At 46.8% G+C, this 16661-nt stretch overlaps 1 protein-coding gene across 1 annotated transcript; it reads left to right on the top strand.

Annotated features, from left to right (window-relative positions):
- Window positions 1-1676: 1676 nt before the first annotated feature.
- CYB5B (cytochrome b5 type B) lies at window positions 1677-13461 on the top strand. Its single transcript, XM_072346494.1, has 5 exons — window positions 1677-1889; window positions 8440-8568; window positions 9115-9141; window positions 11528-11562; window positions 12500-13461. Exons 1-5 carry the CDS (start codon window positions 1734-1736, stop codon window positions 12588-12590), a joined length of 438 nt encoding a protein of 145 aa, XP_072202595.1. The 5' UTR covers window positions 1677-1733; the 3' UTR covers window positions 12591-13461.
- Window positions 13462-16661: the final 3200 nt, after the last annotated feature.

The following is a 16661-nucleotide window of genomic DNA, read 5'->3' as shown; positions in this document are numbered from 1 at the left end:
CAGAGCTCGGTCTGGTTCTCATGGCTCCTGCGGCCTGACTTGGAACGGATCCCTCCTCCCCGGATAGCCGCATTGCCTTCCGTGCAGCCCAGGACACGGCCGGCTCTCTGGGCTGCCATCCACCGCTGCCCACGGGTCCTTTTTGGCTGGGCTGTGCTCTGTCCTTTCACCCCCAGCCCGTACCGGCAGGCAGGGCGCCTGGCTTGGACCTCAGGAGGTTCAGCTGGGCCTACTGCTAAAGCCCGTCTAGGTCTGTGCTGGCACATCCCAGCAGCACCAGCAGTGCTGTGTTATTTCTGTGCTGGCACATCCCTGCAGCACCAGCAGTGCTGTGGTACAAGTGATCCAGCGAGCGAGCAGCACAAGCACGTGCTGGTGGCAGCCCTGGGGCCCTGGCAGCACATCGTGCCTCATCTCAGAGGCTGCTTCACCTGAGGTGGAAAAGCACGTGGAAATTCCTCTCACGTGAGGTTACCCGGGACACTCCCTGCCCCCACCCCGGGCAGAAGGAAACGCACATGGGAAAAATCTGTGTGTCAAGTGGAAAACAGTAAAACTGGGAGGGGGTTTTATTGGCAAACAAAGGGAGATCAAAAGAACGGTGTGAGGCCCAGCAGCAGCGACTCGCCGCAGGCAGCGCGGGTCAGAGGGAGCTGAGCAAGGGGACGGTGTCACGGCTGCAGTAGGAAGGCTGCGGAGGGAGATAGGGATGGCTGCTTCCTGGGCTGAGACACATGACAGGGCGACGCGCTTTGGTTGAGGTCTCCTGGCCTGCCCGTGCCGACTGTGTGCCAGCAGCATCCAGCACTGCAAAATGATCCTGGACTGGTCGTTTTCAGAGTAGCCACAGCACTGCAAAGCACTGTTATGCTCTCGATCTTCTGCGATGAATGAGGAGGAAGCAGGGACATGGGGCCAGCAGAGCTGTGAGCCTTCCTGTCCGCTTTCACTGAATCCTTTCCCAGTGTCAGTTCCCTTTCAGGAAGAGGTTTGGTGTTCTGTGTGCCAAGAGAAACACGGGGCAGGAAGACACAAATTACAGCCATGCTTGTGCTTTTAGCCTTAACCAGCTGATTGATGGATTTCGATGCAGCGATTCCAGATGAAAGCAAACATTCCAGGCAACAAGATCTCCGCGCTGCTGGGGCCTCGTGTCTGTTCCATTGGTAGTGGAAAACAACATGGGAAAATTACTGGGGCATAAAATTACTGGGGCATTCTGGTCTCCACACGCTCCTCTCTCTGCCGTGTTTGTGTGCCCGCTGTGTGCTTGGTGCAGGCATTGCTAACGTGCCTTGAAAGCCTCGTCCAGGGCCAGGATCCCACCGTACTGCATGTAAATGCAGAAGAGATACCTGGAAAGATAGTGGATAGCTACAGAAAAGAAGTAACCAAGCTGCTGTCAGAGCAGAAACAGGGAATGCTAAGGACTGCAATGAGGTTGTGTTGAATGTACGGACAAACGCTGCAAGCACCGGCTGCAGAGATGAAAGTACAGCGGCGCTCATTGAGAACGTGTCGCACGTTGCAGAACATGACGCTGGGAACCAACCAGGGGCAACAGACAAACGCTTCCCATTGGCTGCGACTGCTGCCTGGAGTCGCCCCACCGCCGGGGCCGCTCGCTCCTCATTGGCCGGCTCGCTCGGCCCAGCGGGGCGGCTCCTCCCACCATCGCTACGGCGGCTGCCGCGGGTCAAACCGCGCCTTCCGCGAAGCTGCGGGCGGCCAGCATGGAGGCCGGGAAGCGGACGGAGGCCGCGGGCTGCGCGGAGGAGGCGGCCGGGCCCGTGTTCACGCTGGAGGAGGTCGGGAAGCGGAACTCCAACCGCGAGGCCTGGCTGGTCATCCACGGGCGCGTCTACGATGTCACCCGCTTCCTGGAGGAGGTGAGGCCGCGCGGGGCGGGGTCCGGCGGGCAGGGGAAGGGCCGGGCCGGGGGAGTCGGGGGAGGGTCGGAGCTGTGCGGTGCTCCGGGCTCTGCGCCCCGCTGCGTCCCGACGGCGCCCCGGGGGAGACGAGGAGAAGGAGGGAGAGGAGGCCCGGCCCGCCGGAGATCCCCGCGCTGTAGGAGACGCGCCGCGGCCTGCGGTCACAACCCAGCGGGTGCGGCCCCGACCCCGGCACGCCGCCTGTAGAGCCGTGCGAAGGAGGAAGGGCCGCAGGCTGCGTTCGCTGTGACATCCCCAGTTCCCGTGGCTGCGGGGACAAAAACTGTGCTTAGGACTCGATGCCTTCAGGCTGTTCCTTCTGAGAGAGTTGAAAGCCTTATCCGTACTGCTGGGAGCTAAAAACAGCGTGGTGAAATGCTAGACAATTCCTAAAGGGCTTTTGTCTCAGCTTAAAGTAATGCCAAGCTCTGTGGTATCCATAGCGTGAGAGCTGGTTCGAGCCGGCTGTAGGAGAGCACTTCATTAAAAATCTTCAAGTTCCTGCTTGCTGGTTTTGCTTGTGTAAATTCCACTTCTGTTTTCCCCCAGGCATATGTGATTAAAGCATGTCTGCTATGTACACATCACGGTAATGATGAACTCCTTTGATGAGGTGTAAGAGGCTTTCCAGATAGGAGGAGGCTGATAACGTGGCAGCTCTGTTACAGTGGCCTGGCAGCTGGAAGTAGTGGCTTTCTGTGTAGCTTTCCAGTGTTGATAAACAAGATATAAAGTTGCATAAGATGTATTTTGTTCTTACAGTCCAGCATCATAATGCTTCATTCTGAGTCTGGTTTGTGCTTTGAGTTTTCCTCCCAACACATAGTTTAAGAGAAGCCTCCAGGGTATCCCAGTGTACAAATGAGGCATTTCAGTGTCTCTTACTACGGTGGCTTGAGATGGCCTTTGCTATAGTTAGATTTTTACTGCTTACAGCTCTCAAACCAACAATTACTGCTTTTCCTTTGAGGAAATGAGTCCTGGCTTATAGCTCATTTGCTCAGCTCTGCCTGCTTTTAGTACTCTAGCAATGGTTTTCAGTTGCAGGATGTGAAAAGCAACCTGCTGAGCAGCTGTTGTTGGGCATCTGATAGGTGTGGGGGGGCACCCAGTCCATAGGAAGGCTGGAAGGAAAGATATGTAGGACAGGAGGACGGTGACTTGTGGCAGTGTGGCTGCAGGGTGCTGGGCAGGAGCACAGCAAGTCATCTGCTGATACTTAACTGCTTGTTGTACAGGAGAGCCCACAGCTCTAGCTGAGGTGCAGGACTGGCTGTGCACCTAGACACAAAGACATACGTGCTGTACCATAAGGAGCAGTCAGGGTGGGAAAGGGAAGACAATCCCACTGAACGTGGCTCTGGCTCAGGAAGCCATTGAATAGTGGAGCTATGAGCAGAATGGAGGTCTCTGAGTAGTGTGGGCAGCTGGCTGCCACCTTTACGCATGCCCCGATGTTTGTGTTCCCTGGCACAAGGCTAAACTGTCATCTGGCACCTGTCTTGTTCCTGAGAGCAGAGCACAACACTGGGCTCAGCACACTCTGCTGACCAGCTGAAATGGGCAGGGTGCTGGGGCTGATTGTGAACACCTGTTATTACGTGGGTTTCTGAAAGCATTCATGTTTGCCTGCCTCTAAACTCTTTGTACAAGAAACAGGAGGCATCACAGAAGCTGGCTGGAGCCTGTTTCAAGACAAGCAAAGTTTCTTCACACAACAAGGAACAGACCTTTCTTGCCAAAGAACATTAGGGATGCAGGAAGTTTAGGCAGATTCAGGGGAAGATGGGACAGAAATGTGGAAGAGCAGTTCACTATTTGTTTCTAAATAACAGAGTACCTGGGGCTGAGGAAGAGCCAAAACCAGCTGGAAGCTGGGAAGGTACTTGCAGGAAGCGTGTGCCTTGTCTTACGTTTGCCTCCATGTGTGCTTATGGCTGTTGCTTATTGCTTTCAGAATTGAGTTAGAAAAAAAATGTCTTTGAAGTTTTTTCTTCAAAATCACCGTTTCCAGGGTATTTACCTGCAGATGCACAGTGTGTATGACAGTGCTTCTCAGCATGGGTGCTATGGAGCGGTCACAGTCTTTGTCCTGGCTCTTTCTGCTGAGATGGTATCTGGAGTGCCTTCAGTGTGTATAAATGAGCCCAGAAAATGGCTTCATTTTCATGCCCTGGGTGTTTCCTTCAGAGGAAATCTTGGCATTGCCCTTCCCCAGCCCCTTCTCCCATTTGTGTTTTTCTGACATAAAAATTCACTTTGATTAGGGAAAGGAAGAAGAGTAAGGCTACTCCTGTAAGTGTAGTAGCGTGGTTAACAAAGTCTCTGCTATCTAAAGCTTGTAAACATAAATCACAGCCTAATTTATTGGCAAAAACATATTTTGTATCTGTTATCCCGCTGTAATCAGTCCAGTGACAGGAGAACAATGTGGAGCTGATAGGAACCAGGAGTGTTTGTCTTGTTTAAAGGTTACAGTTGTCTGATAAACTGTTCTGCTTTCAAGCTCCAAGCTGTTGTAACTGCAGCTATCAGAGTTTCAGTGGGTAATATTTTCCCTTGATCTTGTGTAGTTACTGAAGCAGTGTCTAATTGTTGCCTTTTCTGGCCTTTGGCCATAGATTATTTGAACAAGATTGCTGAATTCTGCTGGAGCGTTGCCTCGGAGCAATTGTGTTATCGCTGAGAAGCCTCCTTGCTAGTGAGGCTGTTGAATATTGCTTCATGTTTTCTGCAGCCGTAGGTGCAGCAGGTCAGCTGTTAACTGGCCAACTCAAAATCTGTGTGCCAGTAGTAAGAAAACAATATGGAATGTCTTTGTCTTCCAGCACAAAATTCCTGCCTACTCAGGTGTGTCTGAAACCAAAACTCCGTGAGGGACAAGAAGGAATGTCAGGGATCTGTTTTTCCTTACGCTGACTTGTTGCAGTGCTATGCAGATGGTCTTAGGGAAACCTGCTTCATGTCTTACAACAAGTCAGGAAGGACGTGTGGCTGATGAACACCATTTGTGTAGGTGTTTTTCTGGCCTGCACGGTACTGACACATTGCTATGTCACGGACATACTCTTTCCTTTCATGGCATATTTCTTTAATAATGGTGGCTGGAAATCAAAGCTTTTGCATCTGTCCTCAATGTGATGATTTTGTATTATCTGATCCAGCAACCTAATTAACCAGAACTTAGTGTTGCTTCTGAACTCACTTGTAGTTTGCCACAGGTCTGTAAGGGTGGCTGCCACACACGTGGACAGGCATTTGTGGAGAGACAGCTCCAGGTTCTCTCCTTCTGCATCAAGTTTCTGCGTTGCATTTTCTGAAGCCTTTCCAGGTACTGTCAGCAGTGCAGTTAGTTCTGACCGCTGCTGCTACATGTCCCTTCTAAAGGCTTCGCAGAGAGAGCATCTCCTTGGCTTTCACCAATAAAAATCTTGCTGGCTGAACACAGAACATGAGAAATATATGAGCTGCTCCTAAATACTAATTAGAGGGAGAGTCATCAAGGATCATCAAGAGCATGAGTGCATATTTAAAGTAAGTTTGGAGTGCATATGGGGTTACTCAACATCTTGCTGCTGTTCTCTGCCTTGTGGGAACCAGTCTTGGATTCAGAGAACTTGATTCAAAGATCACATGGAAATTAATCATTTGAGGTCATCTGCTATAGTTCCAAGTATTATGCATACTCTGCAAATCCTGGGTTTTATTCCCCCTTAACCTCCCTGTGCTGTAGGGCTGGGGCTATGGAGTGCCTTGTGCTTGTGGCAGCTGCTGCTTTCCCTCCCAGACAGCAGGGTTCCCTCTGTAAAGCTGCTTTCTCTGCTCAGTGGCACTGGGTATGTCCTTTCAGAGCCAGTGCCTCAAGACTATTACTGCTGCTGTCATCAGGTACTTAATGCATTATGTATGTGAGAGACTCCAGAGACGGGGAGGTCCTGATTACTTTACTGTTGCTAAGAAAGAGTTTGGAGGGCTGGCACTTGGGCCCATCTCTTGTTCTCGCTGGCTTTTTGTCTGTTCATTTTCAGAAGGAGCTTTATTTTGGTCATTATTTTTTCTGGAAGTACATTTTATTTTCAGAGTTTGCCATGCTTCTCACAGTTTGTTTCTCTGCAGGAGCTGTAGCTTTGGGCAGTTTTGTGGCAGAGTAGATGGCTTGTACAAATAGTCTGGTTTTACATGTGCTTGGGTATGACGAGGTACGAGCTGTCTGGCTGCAGCTGTGGGTGTCTAGACTAGAGAGTTCTGTCAGAAATAAGATATGCCAAAGATTCTTGTATTTTTTCCTTTGACTTGGTGATAATGATAGACAGATGTGCATGAGTAAATAATTATTGGAGGTTTAACAAGTGCATGTAAAGAGGAGTAGCCTTTGCCATTCTTCTCTTTTCCCCTTTTTTTTTTGTCCCTTGAACACGCAATAACTGGTTCCCACCAAAAGCGGATGGCCGCTCCATGTTCTGTCTTACTGCAGGGTTTTGTCTGTTCATCTAGGATGGATGATTAGGAAAGCAGGGTAATCTTTAAATGAGTCTCAGCTCTGGAATGAGATTGCTATTGGGATATCCCAAAAGGGTTCTTGTAGAAACCTTAGAGTAAATGGTTGGCCCTTTGTCCCCTCATTTCTTTGCAAGTGGGTCTTTACAAGTGTGTTCTGTAAACTGGACAACTGCACACATTGTGCAGAACAAGGTGCAGCATCCACCACTACAATCAGGTCTGAGAGTGTGAGCTAAAGAGTGCTGTGGTGACCTAAATTGGTCCCGCTACAACTTCTGCTCCTGTTGACTCTCATGCATGCAGGTCTGTAGGGAGTTAATTCACAATGACCAGCAAATAGTCATCATCTCCTTTCCTTTCTTTTGATGGGCTGATTTTCTGCTATGGCAGCCCCTGACCTGGCTGCCTTTGAGATCAGATGAGCCTTGGTGCAGAAGCAGTGGCAGTGGGACATGTGGCTGGGCTCAAAGGGGAGCAGCAGAGCGAAGCCTTGCTTGGTTTTACAGATGAGGAGAGCTAATACCTGACTGCTGCCTCCCAGGCCTGCAGACTTTGCCCTTCATAGCTGCTGAGAGCGCTCTGTGTTGATTATGTTACATACCTGGCCAATAAAGGGATTTATTCAGAATAAAGACCTCTGATATGGGGATTGGAGAGTTGGCTGCAGCACCTCTCTGGAGTAAACAACGGAGCTGTTTTTGTGTCCACACGCAGTATGCTTGGTATGAAGTGGCATAGCCAAGTGAGAATATTTAGACTTTTGGGAGAGAAACCAAACAAGCTGAAGAAAGAGGCAATAACAACTGTTCTGTGTCTGCGGTAAGGAAAAGTGTATTGCAGAGAAAAATAGGTCTTTTAGTCCTTTGATGTGAAATTTACTCTTAACTTTTCCGGTTCCAGGCTTCTTCTTGTTAGGGGAATTTCAGGCAGCACTGAGCAAGTCTCATCTTTTTGAGGCGGCATATCTAGTGCCTGTTGCCTAGTGCTCTGCAGAACTGGGTTAGTCCTTGTGTGTGGACTCAGCAGCCTGATCACTTTATTGGTTTAACTGGATTAGCTGGTAGTTTAAACAGAAGTATTATTTCTTCCCGTACATACACTGTAAATAGATTGTACTTTGCTGGCCTTGTAGTTACTGCTTTCTATTGCCAATCTGTTCCTGGAATTCTGGTACTGACAGTGTAAAGGAGAGCCCAACCCATCAAGGAAGACAGCCCTGCACTAAGGATTTTTTAGTCCAAGCTGCCTGGCTTTGTCTGTGACTGTCTGCCACCACCAGCTTCTGCTGCTGCAGCTCCTGAGTTTCTGAAATCAGTATGTGATGTCAAATGGTACACTTTAAAAAATGTGCAGCACCGAGTAGCTGTACGCTGGGTCAAGTTCGGTACCGGTGCAGCCATGCTAGAGCTGTAGCTTCTTATGCCACTGCAGTTTCCCTTGGTTCTTCTCTACCCCTCATTGTACAGATACATGCAAAGAAGCTGTTTTTTTGTCAGATCTGAAGAAGTAGAACATCATTTCCTCCACTGATGCCTATGGATGCAGCACTGTCTTGTGCTTCACTAAGAGCTGAGTTGTCTCTGGGAAGTTCTTAATGAAAAAATCATGCAGCAGAGGCTCCTCTGCAAGGGAGTGTGGTTTGTGAGGCCTATGGAAAGGTACATGAGGATATGCTTTCTTCTGTATTATTTTCTTGCCTATGTCAGTTGCAGACCTGCAGAAGAGTTAGCTTTGCTGTAGGATGGGGCTAAGCTGTGCTTCTCTGTAGGTTGGAGATTTGCCTCTTTGGAAAGATTTTTACTTAATGCAAGGTATTTCCCAGGCTGTGCAGCATGCATTGTTCTTTGAGACTTCCTGAAGGAGAGGCTGGATGACTGAATCTTTGGTAGTTACTACTGATAGTGGTTTGAGGCATTCAGAAGGAATGAAAAGGGACTGAAGGGTTGCTGAGATTCTGGGTACTTCATTTGCACCCAGCCTTTTGCTCACCTTAAATCTTCTCTTCCAGCATCCAGGTGGAGAAGAGGTTTTGCTTGAACAAGCTGGAAGAGATGCCACGGAGAGCTTTGAAGATGTTGGTCATTCCACAGATGCCAGGGAGATGCTCAAGCAGTACTACATAGGGGAGATCCATCCGGTAAGGACCAGCCTGCTTTCAAACACAGGGTAGGATGCAGTAGAAATGTGCCTTTCCTTTATGTAACCCAGAAAATGTACACCAAGATGAGTCTTGCACAGTAAGTAGTTAGGCTTTTTATACAGTGTCACCCAGGATTTCGACTGAGGAAAGAGGATCACTGCTGAGAATAAAACCAGATTAGTTTTCTTTTCCCACTGTTCAGAACAGGTTTCTCCCTTCAGTTAAATTGGTGGCACTTAAGGGAGCTAACCATGTCAGTTACTCCTTAGCTGATAGTACCATAACTTCCTCATGCTCAGTTTAGAATTCAGGAGGGTGAAAGGTGACCGGCATGACGCCAACACCAGCTTGCTGCCTACTACAGAGACAGTGCCTTTGGGTGCTGTAGGTATGTCTACTTTGAAAACTGGAGTCCAGGCAGTTGCTGGTGTGCTGCGGACTGTGTACAGAGCAGTTCCCTCATAATGGCTGTAATGACTGCAGGTTTCTCTTGAAGTCACTGCTTATCACTTTTTTCCTTCTTTTTTTTTCTGCCCATGACAGGATGACCGTAAAAAGGGAGGTTCCAAGGTAAGATATTGGTGTTTTACTGCTCCATTTTATTTAATGCTGAGGAAACTATATTATGCTTACAAAGTGAACAATGAAGTCACCGCACACCTTTTATTTTGCTCTTTCTTTTTTTCCTCCCTCTGTGGAGTTTGTGGCTTTATGCTTACAAACTATAGAAGCAAATAAATCTTCTAAGCAAATGATTCCATTGGGTTTGTTCAGAAGCTCAGCAAGCACCTCGGTGTGAAAATGGGAGTGGGGTTTTTTTTTGTGCCTTCTCCCTTCTGCCATCAGCAATGCTATTTCTGCCCCTTGAGCCACAGACTATATTTTCGCAGTGCTTGCTCTGTCCTGATGACTGAACTGTTAGTGTTGTTACATTCAAGTCAGGAGATGGGTACAACCACCATGGGATTGGCTGTAAAACAAGAATTCTCTGTTAACTGCCCTCGAAATCATAGGTGTTGGTTAAAACTTAGGTACTCCTGGATTAGAATGGGACACAGTCTTGCAAAAATGCCTTCAAAATGGATAGGAAGAGGGAAATGGTAATAAATAGAATCCCATCTGAGAGGTAAACACGCGTCTTGCAGTTGGCTTCTCTTCTTACTTGGCTTGGACCAGGCACAGCTCTGTCTTCAACAACGCTTTCATTAGATGTTGTTCGAAGCAGGGCCACTTGCAGAGTACCAGGAATCAATATGGAAACTGCCAACAGAGAGCAGCAACTGGAGCCCTCAGGAGAACTCGCTTATTACAGTCAGCCATAAAAAGAATAAATCAGGCTGAGTAAATCTTGTTCTTAGTTACAAAGCTGGACTGTGTGATTATGCATTCACCTTAACATTATATCGTTTGGTTCGACTCTGTTTCATTAACAGAGTGATGTGCTTAAAATGTGCATAGAAATTAATCTGAGCAATGCTGCTGGATGTTAACTATTTTTGCAGATATCTTTGTGTTCTAAACAAAGTCCAGTGGGTCTTTCTCTAGTGTGCAACATCAATTTTAAAAGTGGACCCAAGTATAATTTAAACATATGGAAGTAACGTGGATCCCACCTATTTATTTTTTACCAGGAAAAAAAGAAGTAGTGACTGCATACTCCTATGACTCAGGTCAGAGGTAACTCCCCACAGTCTAATGTTAACGTTTAGCGTCCACTGATGGGGTGTTGTGGCAGGAAAGAAAGCATTGTGATTCTCAAGAAGTGGAAGCAATTTTTGGTTGGTACATACTGGAGAACAGCAACAGCCACTGAGGTTGTAGAATTGATAAAGTAATTTTCAGCTGACTGGAAACTTATTTTCAGATTTCTTTTTTCTCAGATTTCTTTTGAAAACAGTATGAAAGTTTGGGGACAGGTTGTATGTGAAGGAAGATTTGAAGAGAACTTTGCAGTTTTGTCAGTGGTCAAGCAGTAAGATAGCAACTAGGGATGCAGACAGAGGATTGGAAAATGTGAAATGATTATCTGGATCAACGTGAGCTGGCAGTGTGCACTTGCAGCCCAGCAGGCCAACCATATCCTGGGTTGCATCAAGTTAAGTGTGACCAACAGTTTGAAGAAGGTGATTCTCCCCCTCTACTCAGCTCTCGTGAGACCCCACCTGGAATACTGCAAACAGTTCTGGAGCCCCCAGCACAAGAACATAGAGCTGTTGAAGCAGGTCCAGAGGAGGGCCACAAAGATGATCAGAGCACTGGAGCACCTCCCCAATGAGGACAGGTTTAGACAGCTGGGGCTCTTCAGCCAGGAGAATAAAAGGCTCTGAGGATACCTTATATTGGCCTTCCAGTACTTGAAGGGGAAAGCTGGGCAGGTGGTGACAGGATGAGGGGAAATGGTTGTAAATTGGAAGAAGGAAGATTTAGACTACGTATTGGGAAGAACTTCTTGACTGTGAGGGTGGTGGGATACTGGAACAGGTTAGAACAGGTTGCCTAGTGAGGTTGCGGATGCCCCTTCCCTGGAAGCACTGAAGGCCAGTCTGGATGGGGCTGTGAGCATCCTACTCTGCAAACAGTGAGGGGGGAGAGGGGTTGGCACTAGGTGATCTTAAAGGTCCCTACCAACCCAAACAATTCTATGTACCTGTGATCATCAGTTACCCTCTGAATCACATCAAACAAATGGAGTGGTTTCAAGGCCATTTTTTTGAGAGATGTGAGAGTTCCAGTATAAAACTGAGAACTGGGTGGGAAGGTTTAGACTAATAGAAAGAATGTGAAGGTGGGGAGAAGGGCAAACATCCCCAGAAGCATCTATGCTTCTGAGAGAGGATGTTTAGAGAAGAAGGGTTATTTTTCCTCTGCATTTACAGTCACCTGTCCAGTCTTGCAGTCTTATTAGCATGACTTATTTATTTATTTTCCCCTGCTAACTCCCTCTTCCTTCTTTCAGGATCAAAACAGGACATCCCCAGGACAAGCAGCAAGGTATAGTATCTTAAAATAAGAGTAAGAAATTGAGAGAATGGGACTCTCCGTTTGTAGGACTGCAGATTAGCTCCATCAGGCAGGGAAGAACTTAATGGGATGTTACTGTACTGTCCTTCCAAAAAGCAGGTACTGTAATATAAGCTGCCAAACTGCATCACACTGTGCATCTCTCTTGTTGGAGATGGAGGTGCAGCCAGTGGTGGTGAGAAGTCCCCTGCTCACGCTGAGCAGAGCAGGCACCTGGGGATTTTTGAGCTTGAATTCTTTGTCCATGTGTTCATGTTGCACAAGTGTGGCTGCACTCCCTTTGTGCTACAGTGGATACTCTCAGCAGTGTGCATTTTTTGAAGGATCTTTATGGTGACCAGTGAGATTTAGTTGTGAATTCAGGAATGCCTGCAACCAGAACACAAACCTAGTCTTTCCTATCAGAATTTTTATTTTTTTTTTAAGGAGGCTGCTAAAGGTGAGCCTGTGCCTGTGGTCTCAGGTTTATGAGTAAGGATGATTTATTGTGGGGTAGCTGTAGTAATTTCCATCCTTGAGTCAACTCAGCTGTTTGTATAGCGCAAATTGACAGTCTGGCTTTTATAAGAAAATAAAACAACAAAAAACTCAGATTGGTTTCTGTATGTGCCAGGCTGGAAAGTTCAGCAACCCAGCTGCTCTTTTATAAGCAACCAAGCCGTCCTTGCAGTTACAGGGGCCTCTCACAGGGGTAGGGGAGCTCTGAGCATGGGACAGCTAGAGCTGTTCTGTCCTCTGTGGTTGGTCTGTGAGCTGGTGCTAGCTGGGTGAAGACAGACGTGTAGCAAGTAGTGAATGTATCGAATGTGTTATAACTTAATACTTTCTTCTTTTTGTGTGTGTGTGTTTGGGTGTTTTTTTTTTGTTTTGTTTTTGTTTGTTTGTTTTTGTTTCTTCCTCCCCATAGCTTCTGGTCAACATGGCTAATCCCCATCTTTGGAGCACTGGTCATAGGTTTAATGTATCGCTATTACATATTGGATGGGAGATCCTCTTGAACTGGCCTTGACGGGACCTCAGAAAGCCTGAAGAAGCAGGTGTGAGAGAGAGTGCATGCACACAACACATGGAATTCCGGTTCCCTTCACCTTTGATGCCTTGCTTTTAGCTTTGTCAAGTGATGTTCATATCCATGGGACCAAGGTCATGTCAAATTGTCTTAACTCTGCCACCCAGGGATCTGTCATTCTTCAGTTTTGCTGTGGCAGAGCAAGTGAAGCATCCTGTTAGTGTTACATCTGTGTGTGGTCTCCCTAGTGTGTGTGCTTGCGCTCTCTCTTGCTCTCTGAAGTAAAATACAGATAACCTTTTCCTTTCAATGCCTTTTTGTTAAGCCAGACAACGTGAAACAGCTGCTAGTGAGCCTGTGGATTTGCCTCTACGTCAAATAGCGTTATCAGAAACAAACTGCAAATCGTCTACAATTCTGTCCAGAGAAGATTTTGAGATTCAGTTCCACAGTAACATTCAGTGCATGCAGGCAACACTAATTAGAGCAGCAGGAAGTTGTTAGCTTTGCTACCTCTTTCTGTGTCTGTTTTTAACGGTTCAACAAATATAAATATTTTAAAAGTGATTCTGTTGATTTTGTAATATTTCTACTTGTCCTTTTAACGTGTATATTCTGTGAAACAATGTATGCCTTGGATCCTTCTTTGTTTGGGTGTTTTTGTGCCGTGTGTGGTGATGCCAGGAATGGGAACTGACATGTGGCTTCTTGAGATGGAGTTTTTTCTTCCTGGGATTTTGATCCAACACATGTATTGGAAACAAAACTCATTCTTACTGCCTGTGAATCTGTACCAGATGGGGGGGGAACCCACAAATAATCCTGCCTCTCCTTCCTAAATAAAAAGGAAAAGAAATCCATCTGGGATTTGTGCATAATGCTGTTTTTATCTTGGAATAAATATGGGAGGATAATCTGCCTTGTAGCCAGCCTCCAGCAGCACAGGGGTGGGTGTGCCTCATGCAACATGAGGCATGAAGCTTTCCAGCTCTTCCAGCTGGAGAGGTGCTGTCAGGATCCGTTATCAGAAAGGAATTTGTGTTCCAGGTTCATATGTCCTTTAGCAGTCTCAAACTTGTTCCTAATCCAAATGTTGCAGCAAAGCAGTTCACCTTTCTGAGTGGCAGCAAAAAAGAGAAGCAATATGTCCTGTTTGTGAAAACCTCCCGTAGGTTGTGCCATTTTGTCCTTTTCTATGGAATCACTGTGCTCTTCAGAAGTTTGTTCAGCAGTCTCTTGCACTTAGAATTGCAGTCGACCTCTTTAACGATGAAGGCCAAGGAACTGCATAGCTATTAGGAATGGAGCATGCTGCTGGGGCTCCGTCTGCTCCTCCAGTGGGCTTGGTTTGGTTTCTCCCAGCAGCAGCAGGTCATGTTTTTCAAATGCTGTTTTAGCAGAGCTGCAGCAGGAGCCCCCCAGGAATTGTTTCACCCCCCCCCTGCAGGACGTTATTCCATTGATTGCTGTGTCTTATACAGTGAATTATCTGGCCTACCTTGCACGCAGCACAGGAAAACCTAAAGCTTGCTGTTGCCTAAGTGGCTCTTGAATGCCCTATGTTGTCCCTCATTCTGTTCTAGCTGGTTTGGTTGTCTGGTTTCTGTTTATTCATTTTAACAAGAGTATAGCAAAAAGATAAAATTGTGCCAAGGAATATCTAGTAGGAAAGATCTGGGTAGTTCTATTTAGGTGTACTGATAAAGGTAACAGGCTATATAGTCTTAACAGGTCTTGAAGTATGCAACGGGTCAGTCAATCTAAGTTTATGGAAAACAGATCTGTCAGTCTAACTTGATATTTTTGTATTTGAGATTAGTTGAGCTGCTTAGGTTTCTGGTTGAACTGATAGTGCAAGGTGTAAGGTATGGTTTAATGAAATCAATACAAAAACCACAAGGAAAAAGGGAAGGATTTGATTTAACAGCAAAAGGGCAGAGCTGCTCAGTAAGTGTGTTCCAGATTTACCTCAAAGAGCAACTTGTGCTGTTTGAAACTCTGACCTGGAAGGAGACACGCTCCCCAGGAAAACCAGAGAGCAGGCTGTTGGCTGAGGTGAGCTGCTGGCACCGAACCACCAGTGTTATTGGTGAACTTAATGCTGGGCTGTGTGTTGGGATGCCAGTCTACATCCTGGGAAGCGTGCAGTGCAGCATCACACCAAGGAGGTGGCAGAGCATGACACCAGGGGTAAAGGTTGAGTGCGTTCCTCTCCTGCGGTAGTGGGAGCTCTTGTCCACATTTGGCACTCTTGCTGCAGGGAATGAATGCTATGGCTGTGCCTCTGACGCTTATAAATCCAGAGAAAAAAAACACGTAAGTGATTAAAAGCTTGAGAAACATTATTTATGGTAAGACAGTTGAGCTCAGTGTAGCTTATCGAAGAAAAAGGTTACAAAAATTGCAGCACGGAAGTGCTTGCATGTGGAATAGAAACTTCATCAAAGGGCTTTTTGATCTGGAGGATGAAGTTGAAGTTGAACAAGGTCCACTCATTAAAGCAAGAGCAGTTCAAACTGGAAACAGATATTTTTGCACATTTATCATTAGGTCATTAACACTGGAAACAGCTTAGCTAGGTTTATAATGGATTCTCTATGAAGCTGAAGATTTAAGCTGGAAGGCATGTTTTTCAAACATCTTTTTCAGATGAGAATTAGCTCTGGAGAGTCCTGAGCCCTCTCCAGCAGTCAGAGGGATTGGTTTTAGGAACCTGAGGAAAGGAGCTGGCTGGTGTGATGGTAACAGATTTGTCTCCTCTGCAGGCATCATTCTACCTACGTTTTGATTAGTTTCATTTTTAAAATATAGTCTTCCTGATGCTCTTTGCATTCAGCTGCATTTTGACTGCTCTAAATACATTCTGCCCTTACCGCATCTTGTCCTGCTGCTACTTATGCTGAGAAAATGACTTGTTTATTCCAGTTTGCCATGTTGCCTTTCTTCTGTTGTTGCTTCCTTTCAGCCCATTAACTACCCATGAAAGACCTCCAAGCCTGTTATGTGGCATCTCTGTGGTTTTAAGTGCCTTTCTGAGTGTCTTATGGAAACGCAAGCAGCCTCTGCCAAACAGCTGCCCCTTTTCTGCATGCAGGCTGACCTATCAAGATGTTTGAGCTTCAGTTGCAGGAACTACATAAAAGCCTTCTCCACATTTACCTGCTAGGAGCAGCATCCCTCAGTGTTCCTCTGAAGGGCACTGTCTCTGCTGACCCCAGAGGCTGGATGCTGCTTGCTGGGCACAGCCCCCATCTCCTGTCTCCTCCCGTGGATCACCAAGTGATGGGGCCAGTGGCCTGGAAGTGCTTAGCACATGAAGGAAGCATTAACAAAGTTGTTTACCCATTTTATATGAGGATTAAAAAAGGAGGATCCCAAGTCCTTGCACTGGTGCTTGACTCCTGTGCTGCTGGGACTGGCTTTGGTTCAGCCACAGAATACAGGTGCTACCTCAGCTCTTGTCCTGCTAGAAAACTCCCTGAAATGGGAATTAGCCCATTAGTGCTTAGCATTAAGTTTTACTGCACGCTTGGACATCTACCTATTGTTACTGTTTCCCATTTTCAAGTATTTGTTACATTTTATAAATTTGACCAGCTCTCATCTGCATTTGAGGCCCGGGGTTTCCATACACCTCCAGGATGAGTAGAGCCAGGCCAAAGGATGGGGGAAGCACAGCAGCTGCTTCCCAGCATGGCCCTCCTGGAGCAACAAGTTCTTGGGAAGGGGATGCCAGCATCAGCTGAGCTACATCATCGAGAAGGAACCTGAGCTGTAACTTGGATTCTTGAAAATGGCTGGGTGTAGATGCAGTGTGGTGAGAGCAGGGAAAATTTGGCCATGACAGCTGTTCTGCTTAAAACTAATAATGAATTAAAGCTGAGAAAATGTTGAGCTTTTGCAGATGTAGGATTTGTCTTCCTGTCAGGAAAGATCCTTCAGATGGCATCAGTTAAAAGTGAGCCTCTGCCAAAGATCTTGTTGAGAGCATTGTAACCAAGCAGCATGATTTGCTCTTGCACTGCGCCAGGAAAGCAACAATTTCTGGACAAACAAAGTG

Source organism: Excalfactoria chinensis, chromosome 11 (genome assembly GCF_039878825.1).
Source record: "Excalfactoria chinensis isolate bCotChi1 chromosome 11, bCotChi1.hap2, whole genome shotgun sequence".
In the NCBI taxonomy this organism is placed as follows: Eukaryota; Metazoa; Chordata; class Aves; order Galliformes; family Phasianidae; genus Excalfactoria; species Excalfactoria chinensis.
This window is presented reverse-complemented; position numbering and strand designations above follow the sequence as displayed.

Excerpts from the sequence above, each read along its gene's own strand:
- CYB5B (XM_072346494.1), top strand. The coding sequence starts at position 1,734 with ATGGAGGCCGGGAAGCGGACGGAGGCCGCGGGCTGCGCGGAGGAGGCG. Across the intron at positions 8,569-9,114 it reads ACATAGGGGAGATCCATCCG|GATGACCGTAAAAAGGGAGG; the intron begins GTAAGGACCAGC and ends TGCCCATGACAG. Across the intron at positions 11,563-12,499 it reads TCCCCAGGACAAGCAGCAAG|CTTCTGGTCAACATGGCTAA; the intron begins GTATAGTATCTT and ends TCCTCCCCATAG.